Below are 19,672 nucleotides of genomic sequence, written 5' to 3' on the forward strand. Positions count from 1 at the left end.
TATATATATATATATATATATATATATATATATATATATATGAGTCCAGCTACTATACTATCGATAGTACCAAGCCTTTAGTACTATTGAGTTTTCTACCGTTAGATCTACCTTTTGATTATTTCCATCCGTTAGATTATACTATTAAACCAACCACCCACTCAACCGTAGGGGACTACTATCATCCAAACCGCACATCTTTTCATCCAACAACCGAAAACTCAATAGTACCAAAGGCTTGGTACTATTGATAGTATAGCAGCATAATTTTATACTAGTGTGGATACCCCGCGCGATGCGGCGGGTAAATATTGTTGTAGTAAAATTTTTTCTTTGTCAAGACTTGAAAATATATAATGATTAAAAAAAAAAATCTAAAAATACCTCATAAGTTTGCGAAAAAAAAAGCGACACATCCTATCAGTGCACAAATTCCTAAATAAAGAGGGCTTAAAGCAATTTAATCAGCTTACGTACAATAGGCAAAAAGGAAGAAGCATTTGAAACTTAAAACCAACCAATATAACTGCATTGATACATAGACAAATCAAAACGTTCCTACTCAATATATATATATATATATATATATATATATATATATATATATATATATATAGCATGTGGTCTAGGCCCAATAATAAATAAAAAATTACCATTTTACAGCATAAAAAGTTCAGATTCAGTAAACTGCGGATGAACAGGAATAACAGAAACATAGCCGAATTAGCAAAGGAAGATTTTAGCTTCGACCGATAGATTTATTGGTTGAAAATTTGTTCGAACCGAAGTAATGATAGACTAATACGATAATTTGATATTAATTGAATGTATAATGAGCTTAAAAAGTCAGATTACTATGACAACTTGAACAAAATTCAACCTTGACATCATCATATTGGCACCGGCCAATAAAACTGTATTGATACATAGATAAATCAAAAAGTTCCAAATGAAGTATTTTAAAATGGCAAAGGTATGACAGCTAAAAAATGTTAAAGTGCAAAGATATAAAAACAAATTCTATTGTATTAGTAAGATACACACTTCAAGAATGTCCGAGAGATCCAAAATTGGACTATTAACAAAACACCTTGAGAGAATGAGATGTACACGATTAAGTTTCACAGAGAAGCTCTTTTTACAGATCCAAGTGAGCGGTTTGAAAGCATTATGATTAGCAGCATTAAGATGTTAAAAAAAAAGAAAAATGTTGTGACCTCTTCAACTATAGGCTATTTTTATAATTGTGAGGAGCATCAAAAAAGGGATCTTTTTTCACCTCCAAAACATTCGGTTTCGTTATAAAGAGGAACCACGATCGTGACGAGTCAATCGGCGAGCATGGTAATGATGAACCAGGCGTTCGCAAGCATGAAGGCATATGGGTTAATCAACAAATATTATATTATCAAAGCACTCTAAATCGATGTTTATACTTAGATGGTGTTTTGATTTAATTGTGTGCAGGTTATATTGGTCAAGCATAATCCGATTATTCGATTAGCAGACTCAGTTAACAAAAGTTATACATAAAACCAAAGAGATATATAATCACTAAGATCAACTAAAATAGTTACCTTTATTCCATTAGCATGCCACCTCTAAGAGCCTCAGGAACATCATCATAAACAACCCCCTGCAGTTCCTTGTTCTGAAATCTTGTCCTCCATATATGGCCCTGCATGTCAGCATGAAAATAAGACATCTCTAACAGCTGTCAGCTATGTTCTACTGAGACCAAGTTACATTTGCTACTACCTGCAGTTGTTTAAGTGATGTGATTTTTCGATCTGCTTTGATCATGGCTTCGACATTAGCGACTAAGGAATTGATCACTTCCTCTTTTCCAGCATCATCGGGTGGAATTGGAACTGCCCCCGAAACCCCTCGCTTCAAGTCGTCCTCAACCTGTCGAAAATCAGACCATAAACACAAAAAATAATGAAAAGTAAGGAGATTATTTATCAATTTATGAGCTCCTATTGATTCTCCAACATGGAGTTGATATGTCAGGATCTAAATACTCAACAGAGAACTAAGAATTCGCAGCATTTGACACAAAAATCATAGCTCACAACTTCGATTCAGAAAAAACATAAAGCACAATCAGGTCGTAAACACAAAAAATGATGAAAAGTAAGGAGATTACTTATCAATTTATGCGCTCCAATCGATTCTGCAGCATGGACCTGATATTAGAAATAATACGTAATTATATCAAAATTGGTGATGAAACAAATTCGCAAACTTGCATAATTTGGCTAGTTCAAACTATTGATGGTCATTAAAAAAAATTTAAAAACGAAACTCTTAAGGGTGATGAGAGAAACTAAAATGGTAAATTATTAAATAGGGACATATACAATTCAAGGACAAAAACTTGCTGAAAGTTGCAAAACCAACAGAAGTTGGGTTCATTGCAAGAATGTTGAGTAAAGTAACATGTTTGTAGAGTTATTCATGACCAAAATAAATCAAATGGGATTAGTATTATTTGTTGCAAAGATAATATAAAAAAAATTCAATACATATATATAATTTATTTTGCAAACAAATCATATGCGAAAGCATTGTGATATATAGCATGCGGTCCAGGGCCAATGATAAATCAAAAAATTACCACTCCACAGCACTAAAAAATTCAAATTTAGCAAACTGTGGATGAACATGAAAAAACAAATAGAAATATACAGCTAATCCGCACGCCTATATAGCTTCTTACCATTATGCATTGTGTACAGTTCTTCTCTAGTTAGGAATTGTATAGTTGGTCCAAAATAATTATATGTTATAAATATATTTTAACTGTTTTGTAAAAATAAGAGTTTAAAAACCAGTATATAGTGCAAAAATGAATTAAAAATTCAATCACCATTTGAGCACCTTGCAGGGTGTCCTGACGAAGAAGAGCATATTAAAAAACAAAACAAAACAAAACAAAACAAAACCTAACCTTTTTAGAAATTAAATACACACAAAACTCTGAAAATTCATATATATATTCAACTATATGCCATTTTTATAATTGCGAGGAGCAACAAAAAAAGGATTTTGATAAAATTGTTTAAATTCTACAACCGAATAGCAAAAGAGGAACATCAAAAGAGGTTTTAACTGTTTTGTAAAAATAAGAGTTTAAAAACCAGTATATAGTGCAAAAATGAATTAAAAATTCAATCACCATTTGAGCACATTGCAGGGTGTCCTGACGAAGAAGAGCATATTAAAAAACAAAACAAAACAAAACAAAACAAAACCTAACCTTTTTAGAAATTAAATACACACAAAACTCTGAAAATTCATATATATATTCAACTATATGCCATTTTTATAATTGTGAGGAGCAACAAAAAAGGGATTTTGATAAAATTGTTTAAATTCTAAAACCGAATAGCAAAAGAGGAACATCAAAAGAGGGAGTTTTTTCCTTTTCTCACCTCGGAACCGCTCGGCCTCTTGATTGTAATCGAGAAGCTTCTGCTCGATTCGCTTCCCGGAGGTGAAATCAAAGCCCGCGGAGGTGAAATCGAAGGCCGCGGAGGTCTCGCTACCAAATCTGAGATGGAAAAAATCAGAAAGAGAGAAATAGGGTTTTTTTTTTGCAAATAAAATTTTTACAGAGACATACTATATAGGCAGCAAGAAGGGACCACGGAGGATGAATCCGAGCCATTTTCGCGACCGGAGGGAATGAATAAGCCGAAACGAAGCGCCGCCAATAGGAACGACGCGACCGGAAGAAGGGACAACCATGAATTCGGCCCAACACTCCATCCGGAGAGGGAATAGGAGTCAGAGCGGCATCTAGGGGGCGAATGAAACGAAGCGTCGCCAAAGGGAACGGACGCGACGCCAAGAAGTCCAGCCATGAACCCAGCCCAACAATCCGTCCAGAGAGGGAACAGGAGTCGGAGCGGCACCTAGAGGAGCGAGCGAAGGAGCCGAGGGTGGAAGACGAAGCAAGGAAGATTAGAGTGCCTTAAGATGACAGGTAGGGCCCACAGAAGATTAGATTAAGCTAATGTTGCCACGTGGACAAAAGAAAACGGGGATTCATTAGAGTTTATAGATATATAAATAGAATTAGACTGGAATACTATTAATAGTAAAACCCTTTTTTTGCCATCAAGTTTTTAACCTTTGGATGAAAAATTGTAGGGTTAGGATGATATTAGTCAGTTAGAGTTGAGTGGTCCCCCTAGGGTTGAGTGTTCCCCACTGGGTTATAGTATTTAATCCAATGGTTAGAAATGATGAAAAGAGTTGATCCAAAGGCTAAAAAACTAGTAGCAACAATGGGATTTTGCTACTAATAGTAGCCCAGTCCAACTCTCTCTCTCTCTCTCTCTCTCTCTCTCTCTCTCTCTCTCTCTATATATATATATATATATAGCATAATTCTACCTACTATACTATCGATAGTACCAAGCCCTTGGTACTATTGAGTTTTCTACCGTTAGATCTACCTTTTGATCATTTCCACCCGTTAGATTATACTATTAAACCAACCACCAACTCAACCCTAGGGGACGACTATCATCCTAACTGCACATCCTTTTATCCAACGGCCAAAAACTCGATAGTACCAAAGGCTTGATACTATTGATAGTATAGTAGCATAATTCTATATATATATATAGAGTGAGGCTACTATGCTATCGGAAGCACGAAGCCTTCCGTGCTTCCAGCTCGTTTTCGATGTTGCGACTTTCGAATTGTCGATCGGCTCCGTTATACTTGATTTAGAGTATTTGGAGTACCTAGAAAATAAATTTTATTATTTTTCGATATCATTTGCCTAGTAGTCGAATGGGCTCAAAATCAACAAATTTGAATGGCTGAAGTGAGCCGTTTGTAAGTTTAACGATGTAGAAATATTCAAATCACGTGAAATTTTGATAGAAAATTCTTTATACTATATAAAACAAGATCAATATTTTTGATTTAAAATTTTAATATCATATTATTATATTTTGTAAGATTTTTATTTTCAGCCGTTGATTTTGACCCACTTCGATCACTAGGCAAATGATATTAAAAAATCGCAAAATTTATTTTCTAGATACTTAAAATATTCTAGATCAAGTCTGACAGAGCTGATCGTCGATTCAAAAGTCCCAACATCGAAAATAACTTAGAAGCACGGAGCACTCCGTGCATCCAGAAGCATACTAGACGCACTATATATATATATATATATAGAGTCCGGCTACTATGCTATTAATAGCACGAAGCACTTGGTGCTACCAATTTTTCCGCCGTTAGATCTACCCTTTTGATCATTTTCACCCGTTATATCATACTATTCAACCAACCACCCACTCAACCCTACGGGACCCACATCATCCTAACCACACTTCTCTTAATCCAATGGCCAAAAATTTGGTAGCACCAATGACTTTGTGCTATTAATAGCATAGTTCTATATATATATATATATATATATATATATATATATATATAGGCTGGGGCTACTATACTTANTTGACTTTCAAAAATCTATATTTTGATCTCTTAAAATTTCATAAATAATTTCAGAAATGTACGACGTTAATGAATAAGGCAAAATCATCAAACTATTCTTACTTTTTCTATAAAAAAATAATTTTTTAATATATTTCTATTATTTTGAAGATTATTTTCGTTATAAGAGATAGATAGAATAGTGATAGAATTTTAACGGAGGGAGACTAAATATAATAACTTAAAATGTTGAGAAGTAACATATAGATTTTTGAATGTCAAGAAGGAAAGAGAAAAAAAGTATTTATTAATTTTTTTTTGTAATTTAATCTAAAATTTAAAATAAAAGCTCAAATTTATAACTCTTGATTTTGCAAAAAAATATTAATTAAAATAACATAAAATATACTTATTATTATTATTATTACTATCTATATAATCTATCTATCTATATTCTATATACTCTTTGAATTTTCAGTTCAAACATGCAACATGGCATTAGAACAGAGAGGGTTCGGCGAGAAATATCAAATTTTAATATTATATTTATGATCTAGTAAGCGGTCAATTTTATATTTAAAATTTTTTGAAATATCTAAAATATGATTTTTATTAAATAGTTTAACATATTCTTTACTAGAATTAAATTACTAATTGAACAAAACCTCTACTATTTTTATTTTTTTAATTTTTTTAATCTTGTTTTTTTATCTTTTTGTGCTAGTTTTTAAAACTTATATATTTATTTATTTTTGCTAAACCAACCCGTCGCATCGCGCGGATCCCTTCACTAGACAGCTCAGAATGAAATACAGAAGAGACATGGGCCCCACGAAATTGAATAGAATAAGCTCATGCGTGACACATGCACGCACAAGGGTTTTTTAGTGCAATAGTCTTATCCTAAAATTTTATTCTAAAATTAAACTTGTTAAATTTTTATTTATAAATATAGTTCTATAAAAGCGGTGAATGGTTCACCGCATTTAAAAGTTGTGAACCATTCACCGCTTTCTTTCTTTTTCTCACTTCTTTCTATATTACTATGATGGTAAAAACGGTAATAGTTCACCGCTTTTATTATTTTTCTATTCATAATGAGGAGTTATAAATGAGGTGAATCATTCACCGCATTTAGAGATCTATTTTTATAATTATTTTTTTTAAAAAAAATATTTTTATAAATATAAAAATCGATAGGATTATTTATAAAAAAAATTCCACGCACAACCTAAACTAAAATCTAATACAATTTTAAAATTTTACTATGTTTGCGTATAGTTACCTAAAGAAACATTATAGGATCCGTATAATTTAATTTTCTTTTGTTTATTCTCTGTAGAGGTATAGTATTTCTTAAAATATTTATTGATGTACTTTGTAAATATTATATAAATTATATAATTTATATAATCTCACCTAATCAAACCTAATCTACCGAATATATTTATATCTAATTTAATTGATTCGTCAAATTGAATCTGGCATAGTGAACATACTCTGACAAAAAAAATAATATCAAATTAAATTATTTAATCTAACGTTTTAACTAATATGATATATTTAATCTAATTTAATCTAATCTAATCTATGAGTTATGATATAAGTTGCATCATCAACAATATTCCTAAAATATTTCCTTTCCTAGATCATCATTATCAATGCATGGATGCAACGACAATAAATTAGTGTAGTTGTATTTTTCTTCCATTAATACTCGAAAACTCTTAAGATGCAAAATTATGGGCATATTTATTTCACCGAAAATGAAGAGCAAAGTGATTTTTATCGTAAATGCTCACTTTTGTTACTTGGTTTATTTTGAAAAAAAAAAGGCTAAATTACATAAAACTCTCCCGTCAAAATTCAATTTTTCACTTTCCCCCCTGTAATTTAAAAACCTACACTTTACCCTCTTGTAAAATAAAAAATATTCACAGGGGGTACGGTGTGAGACTGTAATGATAAAATAATCATTTTACCCTCTTGTAAAATAAAAAATATTCACAGGGGTACGGTGTGAGACTGTGATGATAAAATAATCATTTTGCCCCTCACAATTTTGCCTTTTACCATGTTCACAGGAGGGAAGACTGAGGGCATTTTTGGCATAAAAAATATATAATAATATTTTATAAACGGAATCCTAACGGATTACTAACTGTAAGGGGCGAAGTGAACATTTTTCAATTTATAAGATGGCAAAGTATAGATTTTTAAATGATAGAAAGAAAAAGTGAAAAATCGAGTTTTGACAGGAGAATTTTATGTAATTTAGCCAAAAAAATAAATAAATAAATAACTGCGCTTCTAAACGAAGGTGTAATTGACTTCACCTAAATTATGCCAAAGTCAATTACAAAAAACTAATTGGTGCGGTTTTTATAATAAACTTATTTATTTTTTTTAAATGATTAAAATATTTGTTATTTTAGAATAATTTTTAAATTTTTTAATCAAAATAGCAATTTAAATAGGAACATTTTGATCTTTCATATTTTTAAATTATATATATTTTTAAAATTATATATTTTTAAAATAAAAAAATTAGGAGCTGATTTAGAGCATAGTTTGGACCGTCGTAGTTCGTTCCTTTCTTGCCGGAGGGCCGTGCTGAGCTCGAGGCTTAAAAAGATCCGGACCGNTTAAAAAGATCCGGACCGGCCGGTCGCTTTTGATCCGGATAATGTGAGCCGCGCTACACCCCTAGCCGAAAAGGACATGTGCCTTTTTTCCGATTTCTTTCTTTTAGGACTGTATCACTAAACAATAGGGACCGTTTGGAGTTAACATGGGAAAATAATATATATATATATATAGGGTCCGGCAACTATCCTATTAATAGGATTGGGACCCTTGTCCTATCAAGTCGATTTGAATGATCGGAACTTCAAATTAATAATCAGTACCGTTGAAGTTGATCTACACAATTAGAAATGTTTAGAAACCAAATTTTGTAATATTTAAAAATCATTATCAAATTCATTTTAAGAGTTGAAAAATGAATGGTCATAAATGAATAATCTTTTTAAAATAGAGGTTAGACTTTCTCAGTTCGTAATCAGAGTTATCAAACGTTATTTAAATAGTATAAAGAATTTTCTATCAAAAATTCAAGCAATTTGGATTGCTCTACACCGTTAAACAAGCAAACGGTTCATATAGACCGTCAAAAATTGTTGATTTTACGACACTTTGATCACCATGTAAACCATTATCAAAATTTATGAAATTTAGCTTCTAGATATTTCAAATATTCTAAATCAACTTCAACAGCTCCGATCATCGATTCGGAATCTCGATCATCAAGAACAACTTGATAGGACAAGTGCTGCTATCCTATTAATAGGATAGTAGCATTAGCCATATAGGGTCCGACTACTATCCTATTAATAGGACTGGGACCCTTGTCCTATCAAGTTGTTCTTGATGATCGAGATTCCGAATCGATGATCGGAGCCGTTGAAGTTGATCTAGAATATTTGAAATGTTTAGAAGCTAAATTTCATAAATTTTAATAATGATTTACATGGTGATCAAAGTGTTGTAAAATCGACAATTTTTTACGGTCTATATGAGCCGTTTGCTTGTTTAACGGTGTAGAGCAATCCAAATTGTTTGAATTTTTGATAGAAAATTCTTTACACTATTTAAATAATATTTGATAACTCTGATTACGAACTGAGAAAGTCTAACCTCTATTTTAAGAAGGTTATTCATTTATGATTGTTCATTTTTCAACTCTTAAAATGAACTTGATAATAATTTTTAAATATTACAAAATTTGGTTTCTAAACATTTCTAATTGTGTAGATCAACTTCAACGGTGCCGATTATCAATTTGNCCATGATGCATTCGTGTCCTCACTTTTTTTATCTTTCTAAATACAAAACCAACCTTTTCATCTCCCCTAAAGTTAATAATTTTTCTCTGATCGCTTGAACTATTAATATATTATATTATTTTACAAAAATTTTAAATAATATTTCTGTACTTTCACACTTTCTCACGTTAATATACTGTGATTTAAAATATATCACTTTTATACCCTATAATTTTATTTTTCTCTTTTTATTATCTCCCCCACTAATTTTTTTTATTAAATCAGTAAGAGAGTTAATATTAAAGGATATTAAAGTGAATATTTGAAAAACTATAGATAGGGTATCTGAAATTTTTTATACATAATTTAACAAAAAGTTAACAAAAGAGGTGACGAAAAGAAAAAAAATGAAATCATAGAATACTAAATTGATATATTTTAAATCATAACATACTAAAATGAGAACGTACAAAACTACATGGATGGTATTTGAAATTTACCCCTTTTTTATATCTATATTGAAGTTGTTAGTTTGATAATTTGGAGGAACATTAAACCAAATTAAAACAAAATTGAGGAAAATTGATCTTCAAATAAATTAATCGCATACCATTTTGTGCACCGAATCTACAAGTTTCACCAAACTTCTGGATGTCCAGCACAGTCACAAACATGAATCAATTATCATCATACATTGGATTTGTGAAAAAGAACATAACAATGATGTTTATGAAGCAATGTACAAATAATGAATCAGGATGAACATTACCAAATAATTGCAAATCAAAGAAGGCGTGTGATTAGAGGTCAAATGTGGGCACTTCTACATTGAACCCATTAATGAGCTGAAAAAGAGTCCTTGGGAATATGTTCCTGTAGGGGTCTTTCTCTCTCTTCTCCTGAAGGAAAGCAAGACACCTCTCCACCTCACACTTCACATCCCTATACAGCTCCTGAGCTTTCGCTTTATCTCTCAGCTCCTGTTTTCTCCCTTCATTCAACAAGCAAGTAATAGTTGTGATCAGGATCAAATTGTTTGTATAAATGTTTTTGTTCAATCTAATCAGGGTCAAACCCAATCAAGCTTTGCATTCAAGATCTTCCTACTTGGTAATACGCAAACCGTCGGTGTTTGATCAAAGAATGCAGAGAGCATAGTAGCAGATATTCTTTCCATCTAAATATTCCCAACAGATATAGCAATTTCATGGAGTATTGGTGGAATAGTGCGGGACAAAAGTGCTGCAGAGCTATCAAGATGGACGAACATGCGATATCAAGATGCTACAGAACTATCCAAATGTTTAAACTTTTTCTTCTTTTTTCTATTTTTAACTCTTTTTGGGGAGAGAGGGTTGAGGTACCTCTTGTTTCGATTGGCTTGCCGAACAGGAAATAAAATCGGCCCGGGATCTTCGGCAACAGCCCAGGAGGGTAAAGATTCTGATTACCAAGCTCCCCATCAAAATCAGCCCTATTTTAGAAGAGAGAGAGAGAGAGAAATTGAATAAGATTTGAGAACCGGTCCAAACTTAAGAAAACACAAAGTTGTTACTGAAATTTTTGTTTTCGTTTGAAATTAACTTCAAGGGACAAAGAATGGAACAAAATAGCCAATGATGTTTAGAATGGAGTACATCATACCTCACCCTTACAGCTGCTTCATTTATCCTCTTGTCTAGGATGTCATAAAAGGGAACTTTGACAAGATCATCATAATCAAACAACAGCTGGAAAAAGAAGTTTTAAATTATAATGCTGACCAAATTAAGCCAACAAAAAGATAAACATGTAACCGAGATTTTATTAGTACAATATAGTTGTTAAAGAAAATTTAATCAAGCACTTACTTCACATATATCATCTTCTCCAATGACACCAAATGGAATTATTGTGGCTCCAAACCTCGCTGCCATTCTGACAAACTCGGCTCGCTCGGGCCAAAATAATTTATATTGTTCACCCTGAAAGCAACGGAAGCTCAACAACAAACTAAATCAAACTTCACAGCAGATGTGCTATATTTTACGTGAATTGGGTTGCACACAGTTCGCTCAATAGCATTATCAATCAAAAAAATACTTGGAGATCACATCCTCCTGCAGTTTTAGAAAATGCACAGTGTAACTCTTGCTTTTATGTACAGAAGAGAAAATTGCACGTAGGAAGGTCTAACGTTATATAGTAAAATCTCAGCTTTTTTTTTTTTTTTTTTTTTTTTTTTTTTTTTTCGCAAGTAACCATAATTGAAAGCAAATTAACAAAAGTTTACTCCAAAATAATCAATTGTAAAGTAAACTTAAGAATCAATTATTAGACTAAATTACATAAAATCTTCCTGTCAAAATCCGATTTTTCACTTTTCCTCCCTGTCATTTAAAAACCTACACTTTGCTCCCTTGTAAAATGAAAAATGGTCACAGAGGTACGGTGTAAACTGTAATGGCAAAATGACTATTTTGCCCCTCACTATTTTTGACAACATGAGAGAAGGCTGATGGCATTCTTGACATAAAAAAATATACAATAATATTTTATAAACAGAACTCTAACGGATCACTAACGGCAATGGGTGAAGTGAATATTTTTTATTTTATAAAGGGGCAAAATGTAGATTTTTAAATTATTAGAAAGAAAGTGAAAAATCGAGTTTTGATAGGAAAATTTTCTGTAATTTAGCCTAATTATTATCCAGATTAGAAATTACCTTTCTGTGCATAGCTTCTCGCGCGCCTCCTGGATACAGCAGGACAAAGCACTTCTGGGAAAGCAGCCTATAGAGATTGCCGGCTGAGACAGGAACAGCACCCAAAATTCTGTACACATCAAACGAAGATGAATCGGGCATAAGCTGCTCCGAAGTCCTAGCGAAGAAAAAGGGATGTGCGATGACTCGGAGAAGGATCTCTCTCTCATTCAAGAAGGATGTAACTAAGGGGCCCATCTCTAGGCTCAAGAACATGTGGTATCCAACAAGAATAGCAGGCCCTTCGTTAGGGATACCTTCTAGGCCTCTGACTATTTTGCCATCTTCTAGAGTCGACAGCATCACAGGGCTGGAGGCAAAATTGATCAACCTGAATTTCGAAATAATTTAAGAAATTTGCGATTTCGAGATAAGTATATATCCAATTACTTCACAAGAAGTGTGAGGTTGAGTAATATATATACTAGTGTACCTATACTCTTCTATAACCTTCTGGAGCTCGGTAGGAGTTGCCAATAGATAGTCTGATACGTAATCTATCTGCCTTGATCAGCGATAGTAACCAGCTCTCTTTATAATCGTCACCAAATCAATCCCACCTTCCTGTATAAGATGGTATATATTTCATATAAGCACTTAACATGCAAGTATAAAGCCAGGAATTAATATTTTTATTTTTGTTAAACTCAAAATGCATTTTGCGAGATATGAAGATGAATATAACCATGTCTATCAAATTTCTTCGTTCAATTTCAAAATTGAACATGGTACAAGAAGCAAAAAGGAAAGGCCTCAAAACTATCTATTCGATATTCTACATATATTGATCAATCATATTACATTTGTTGCTTTATAGCTTACGGACCTAAATCAACATTCAAGAAACGATGGGAAAAAAAAGAGGTAGCTAGTTGTAAAAAGAGATCATAGGGAGCTGTTAGCAAGCAATGTACCAACCCAATATGTCACATCAATGAGAGCCTCAAACTTTATAGAGATTGTAAAACATATCAAAGTTGTAGTACAATATATAGAAGTAATAAGCATACCAAGAAAATTGTATGAGCGTTATCCTTGAAATGACGGATTCTGCAATTTGGCAATGTACCAGAAAGCCTTTCAGCTTCTTCTCTGCTAGGTAGCAGTTCGTCCCGCCCACTAAAAGAAGGATAGCAATATCAGGCCAAGAGTATAGTGATGGCAAATTATCAATTCTTAGACCTACTTATTCTAAGGTAACTTTCAGATTTTCCTCACTCTGAACAGAACAACAACATTGATTGAAATGACATAACCGAAAACTTATGAAGGTGTACGCAACTTGGATTTGCTTGTTATGCATTCATTATTGTTCTTTTTTAGCTAAGGGTTTGTTTGGTTTGACGTAAAACTATAAAAAAAAATTTCGGAGGAAAATAAATTTTACGCCTCTCTAGTGTTTGGTTTGTAAGAAAAAAAAAATTTCCGTTTGAAGGAAACAAAAATATAAATAAAAAATTATTATATATTTTTTATTTTATATAATTTTATATTATTAATATATAATTATTATCTATATCTATCTATACTACTTATAAAAGTGTGACTTTTAAATTGTTTTCTCTTCCAAATATGTCTCTATCTTTTTTTATTAATATTTTCATGTCTTGTAATTTTCAACCATTCATTTCAAATAATTTTCAAATAATAATTTGAGAAAGTTTTGGCCATTAGATCTCATCCAACGCATACCCTCAATATCCGTTATCTCATATTTATGCGTTTATCAAATATTTCCTTTCTACTCACCAATGACGTAATATGTAAAATTATATTTATCTCCTTACGTAAGACCCACCAATCACGTAAAATTAAATTTATTTTCTATCCACGCGTTTCACATAATACATAAAATTAAATTTATCTCCTATCAACGTGTTTTCTAAAATAAAAAAAAAAATTTCAAACGTAATGCCTGCAAATCACGTAGCATTCAAAATTATATTTTAAATTTTAAATATTATTTTAATTCAAAATTTGGAATTAATTTTAAATTTTAAATTTTAAATTTTGGGCTATAAACAGATTATTTAAAACTAAAACAAATTAACTACTTGTTTTAAAATTACACATTCAAAATACACTTTAAATTTTCAGTTGTGTTCATAAATTTAAATGTAAGTTTATTAATTTAAAATTTCAAATTAATTCAAATTTTAAATTTAAAAATACATTAAAAAAATTGTATATGGTTAAACACCTATAAAAAAATATTTAAACCATAACTAAATTAGAAATATATTATAAAATTTATTTGGAGATAAATTAAAGTTTAAAAAATTAAATAATAAAAAGACATATCCTACCAATGACATTAAATTTAAAATACAAATATAAATTTAATTTAAAATTGAATGTAACATTTTGAATTAAATATGAATTAAAATTTTGATACTTTTAGTTTAAAATATATATTTGAATTTTAGATTTGTCAGAATTCAAAAATATAGAGAAATATTCAATGTATACCAAAAAATAGAACTTTATAATTATTGTCGGCAACAATTTGAATTTGAATTAAGATATGATATATTTTTGAATAAAATATAACAGATGAATTTACTTTTTGAAAATTCAAATTTTTGGATAAATATAATTTATAAATTTATGTTGATTTGAGATAGCTATTAAAATGGTTGTTGATAGAATTATTTTTTTTAGTAGGAAAAAATATTACATTCTATTTGAGCAAATAGAAAAAAAAAATTATACTTATTCAAATTTCTGTCAATCAAAGGATATCTACTGTAAAATACTTTTAAGAGGCCACAGAAAAAAAATATTCCGTGCTTTATTGAAATGAAAATCTCTACGAAATATATATGGAAAATATTCACAATATCCACTATCTCTCAATTAACTAACTAAAAATAAATTAAATTTCAAAAATAGAATGATTAAAAAATAAGCCTATCAAATCGATTTTATATTTTAAGTTTGCTTCATAATTTCAAACGTGAATCCATATTTAATTTAAAATTTTGATATTTGGCTTTATAAATAGAGTATTTCGAAATAAAAATAATTAATTAATTTATAAATATATCAAATTTGAAAGATGGATGGGTTCGTAAATAAATCTAGATCTCCAATAACTATTTATATTCAAATTATGGATTCAAAATTAGTTTTAAATTTTGAATTTTATTCATAAATTTAAATATGAATTCATTAACTTAAAATTTAGAATTAGTACGAATTTTAAAAATTTGTATACAATTAAAAAAAATTATTTATTATAAAACACATATGAAAAATATTTACAATATAACTAAATTAAAAATATATAAAATTTATTTGAAGACAAATTAAAATTAGAAAAAAAATTAATTGATAAATAAACTCATACCACCAATAACTATTTAAATTTGAAATATAAATATAAATTTAATTTAATTAAAAGTGACATGCATCGCAAATGCACTATAACTAGTCATATTACATATATTAGTATTATAGTCTATATTTATAAATAAAATATATTATGCAATAATTAAGTATGTAATATAAGAGTACGGCTACTATACTATCGATAGTATTAAGTTCTTGATATTACCGAGTTTTCTACCGTTAGATCTATCCTTTGATCATTTTCACTCGTTAGATTGTACTATTCAACCAACAACCAACTCAATTCTATGAGATGACTNAGAGTTGGACTGGGCTACTATTAGTAGCAAAATCTCATTGTTGCTATCAGTTTTTTAGCCTTTGGATCAACTCTTTTCATTATTTCTAACCATTGGATTAAATACTATAACCCAGTGGGGACCACTCAACCCTAGAGGAATCACTCAACTCTAACCGACTAATATCATCCTGACCCTACAATTTTTCATCCAAGGGTTAAAAACTTGATAGCAAAAAGAGCATTTTACTATTAATAGTATTCCAGCCTAATTCTATATATATATATATATATATATAAGAAAAGAGGGGGAGTGGACATCTCTCTGGTGGTCCACGAGGTGGGATGTGCCTCGTGGACCCTTGTGCTCGCCGATCCCGTCCCTCCGCAATGCTGCGATTTTTCGCCATTCGTGTTTGTTTTAGTTTTCCCCTCATTTCGATGTTTTCCTCATAACTCGTAGAAAAAAAATTTCGAAAAAATTTTTTATGAGCAAACAAACATCGGAATTTTACTTTTCCACCGAAATTTTTTTTCAAGGTGATTTTACGAAGAAGCAAACATACCCTGAGAAGAGAAAAGTAGGAATGATATTTTTTGGTAATATATGGATATACCAAATTCTTTTTTCTGTTTGTCATACTAAACTTCAATGATATGCCAAAACATTGTCAAAGGAAACATATAAAAGTATCAATAACCTGGCAAGTATTAATGTTTCAGCTTTCACTGCATGTAGACGCGAATTGACAAAAGATGATGCCAATCTTAACATCCTTAACTTCCAGAGAAGAGATTCTTTTGGTAAAACTTCGGCCAAAAACTGTAACACAAAGCTTGTGCATAAATTTTCCATTTCATAGTAAGAAATATATGAATATGAAAGAAAAAAAAAAAAATCATATATTGCAAGATAGTAAATTCTCAGCATTATGCCAACATTTTTCTCATTGCAATTTGGGATATATTCAAATAAAACTTCAGCTCCTGTAGTACACAACAAATGTAGAAAAGGCAAAGGAAGCACAAAATTGATTCGAAAGAAGAGAATATCAGTTGAAACTGAGAAAACTAACCTGTATTAGATGGCATTTAAATGAATAGGATATTCATGCAACCTCATCCTCAGTGAGAACCGAAATCAAACTTCTTCACTTATCTATGACAGTCTAAAACTCACCGAAAGGAAAGGGAGCGCAACATTAAGGCTCTCGGAAAATGTTCTGACAGCTTCCTCAAGTGAGAGATCGCCTCCTACATAAGCTGATGTCATCCTCATGGAATTACCTAAAACAAAACAAGAACATTTTAGTAGCAAGACTAAGATAGAGGAAAAAAATGTTATTAAAGCATATATCACACACAAACCTCCAAGAAGACTAAAGAAATATGGAATGGTTACATGGAGTGGTTCCGGCACGGCATCTAAGAAAGCTGAGAGAGATTGCAATTGAGAATTTGGGAAGGAAGTCGCTGCAAGATGAGATCAATCACGGAGTTAACTGCATAGAATACTTGATCAATCAAAAGAATAACCAAAGAAAATGTAAAAGAATTTGTAATTAAACCTGGATTAGCTAAGATGAGTATCAAATCAATATCCGGGTTGCGTGCTGCTACAGCAAGAGCAAGGCATGCACCGATAGATTCACCAACGAGATAAATTGGCTTTTCTGGGGACTTCAATTTTTCTGATTTCACTGTTCTCTCTACATATTCAATTAGACCTGTAATCCACCCAAAATAATAAGAGGAAAAAAAAAAAAGAAAAATGAGGCTAAGTGGAAATTCATGAAAAGACTTCTAGCGCTTGAATGGCTGTCTAGTAGAGGATTCTGTACAAGTGCCATTTAAGTAAAGATTTTTTATGAAACACAAAAATATAAAGCTTTTCTTGAAGACCCGTTTATTAGCTTCCTACTGCAATAAGAAGTAAAAGTTTTGAATTAAAGCATCAATTTTTTCAGGACCAAGAAGCTGCTTTCAACTTCCAATCATGGGCAAACACTTTAGGCTTCTGATTGCCAAATGGCCGACTTTCGTTTCTCAAATAGAGAAGTATTATAAGCCATTGCCAATTGGCCAATTTTGTTTCTCAAATCGAGAAGTTGTTTTATAAGCCAGACCCAACAGGCATTGATAAGGATTTTCTTTTTTTCAAGAGAAAAAGATAGTATGCTACCCGCTTCGTTTATTTCTTTTAGAAGTAAATTTAGCTGGAATTGTGAATCAATTAGAATTCAAATTTGGAACTTCGGGTACCAACCACCAAATTCTTTGCCACTTGCACTAGGGATGGTTGGTGATAAGGAAATTTTATAATGGCCAAAAGTGGAGTTGGAGAACACAATCTTTTTCACATGAATGAAAAAGGGATCACACCACCAAAATATATCAAAAAAGAAAAACAAACCAATATATACATATAAATCCAGCTCATAGTAATCCTAATACCCCTAATTTGTCCTAGGACACTAACAAATCCTGCTACAGCCAAACATGTCAACAAATCGGATGAGAGAGAGAGAGAGAGACCTTCAAATGGTGTCCGATCCATTACTGGGATATGGAGGCACCAAATGTCAAAAATCCTGTAGAAAGAGACATGTTACTCAATCAAATAACAACACAATTCAAACACTAAAAAAGGAAAAAGATAGAATAAACAAAAAAAACAAAAAAAAAAAAAAAAAAAAAAAACAAGAAACTAATATCACCCTATTCACTCACTTCCCTAGTCTCTCATGATGCCGGATTAGACCAACCCCAACTCCATCAATCCCTAAAATAACACACACAAAATATGAAAATAATGACTAATTTTAAATAGAAGATGTACGATATTCCTAATCCGTTATGTGGCAATAGCCCAGGAGTGTACTTAAACCGCAAATGTGGACCTTATAGAATTAGAGCACTTCAGAATCGTGAAATACTTATTTTTATTCAACACTGTTTCCTCCGTTTCTTTCACTCTCGACTGCGATAGTAATATTGTTTTCCATCTAAAAAATTAAAATTAGGAGATCACGGATTTGTAATGATTTCATACATTCAGTAAGTTTTTGTATAAGAAACCAAAACATTTAGAAGAAGAGTAAAAGGAATTTAAAGAGAGAGAGAGAGAGAGAGAGAGAGAGAGAGGAACCGGGTAAGAAGAGGAGCAGCGGCGAGCCGTTCATGCGGGCGCCGCACTCGAGCGGGGAGAACCAGCGCGGGGGCGCGCCGTCGGGGCGGACGAGGTCCCTGGACCGCTCGATGTAGTCCCTCACGCCGCGCGGCGCCGCCTCCGCGCCGCCCTCCTCGTCGTCGCGGCGGACATCCGCCCCCCTCCTCCTCCTCCTCTTCCCCCCGTGGACCCGGTCCACCGTCGAGGACTCGGATCCCACCCCAGCTGCCGCCGCATCCGCCGGCGTCGGCGGGCGCGGCCGCCGCGGCGGAGGGTCGGCGGAGGTGGCCGCGGAGACGGTGGCGCCGCCTGGGCGGAGGCGGCGATGCGGATGCGGATGCGGAGGCGGGGGGAGGCGGAGGAGCAGCGCCGGAGCGGCGGCGGCGGCGGCGGCGGCGGGGGGCATGGGAGGAGGAGAGGGGTGAGGCGCGGCAGGTTTTGTGGAGCGGCCATGGAGAGAGAGAGGGGGAGAGGTTTTAAAAGAGTCGAAGAGCGGAGGTTTTAGGATATGACGTCAGGCTAAACGGTAACGGTAAGAGTAGAGAGAGATTAGGGGCGAAAGTTGTTACAATATACGCTGGAAGCGAATACGGATGCCAAAATTATGCATCCCACAAAATTCAAATTCGAATTGGAAGTCAATATAATTTACAATATTTTGAATTCGGATTGGTATACTGATATATTAGAATATTTCAAATTCGAATTTAGATTCAAATATTCAAAAATTTAATATATATATATATATATATATATATATTTTAGAGATAGGTAGCACGCTACCCGCTTCGTTTATTTTATTTAGAAATAAACTTAGCTGAAAAATGTGAATCAACTAGGAT

At 32.4% G+C, this 19,672-nt stretch overlaps 1 protein-coding gene and 1 pseudogene across 2 annotated transcripts; both read right to left on the minus strand.

Annotated features, from left to right (window-relative positions):
- Positions 977–3,974, minus strand: LOC109709977. Of its 2 annotated transcripts, none has more exons than XM_020232380.1 (4): positions 3,629–3,974; positions 3,438–3,547; positions 1,759–1,908; positions 977–1,678 (listed from the first exon to the last, which is right to left on the minus strand). In XM_020232380.1, the coding sequence occupies exons 1-4, from the start codon at positions 3,867–3,869 to the stop codon at positions 1,580–1,582; spliced, it is 600 nt and encodes a 199-aa protein (XP_020087969.1). In that variant the 5' UTR covers positions 3,870–3,974; the 3' UTR covers positions 977–1,579. The 2 variants fall into 2 exon arrangements, with proteins under 2 accessions (XP_020087969.1, XP_020087968.1); XM_020232379.1 differs by having other exon boundaries at positions 3,438–3,556.
- LOC109709908 lies at positions 9,860–19,339 on the minus strand (annotated as a pseudogene).

This window comes from Ananas comosus, linkage group 5 (assembly GCF_001540865.1).
Source record: "Ananas comosus cultivar F153 linkage group 5, ASM154086v1, whole genome shotgun sequence".
Lineage (NCBI taxonomy): Eukaryota > Viridiplantae > Streptophyta > Magnoliopsida > Poales > Bromeliaceae > Ananas > Ananas comosus.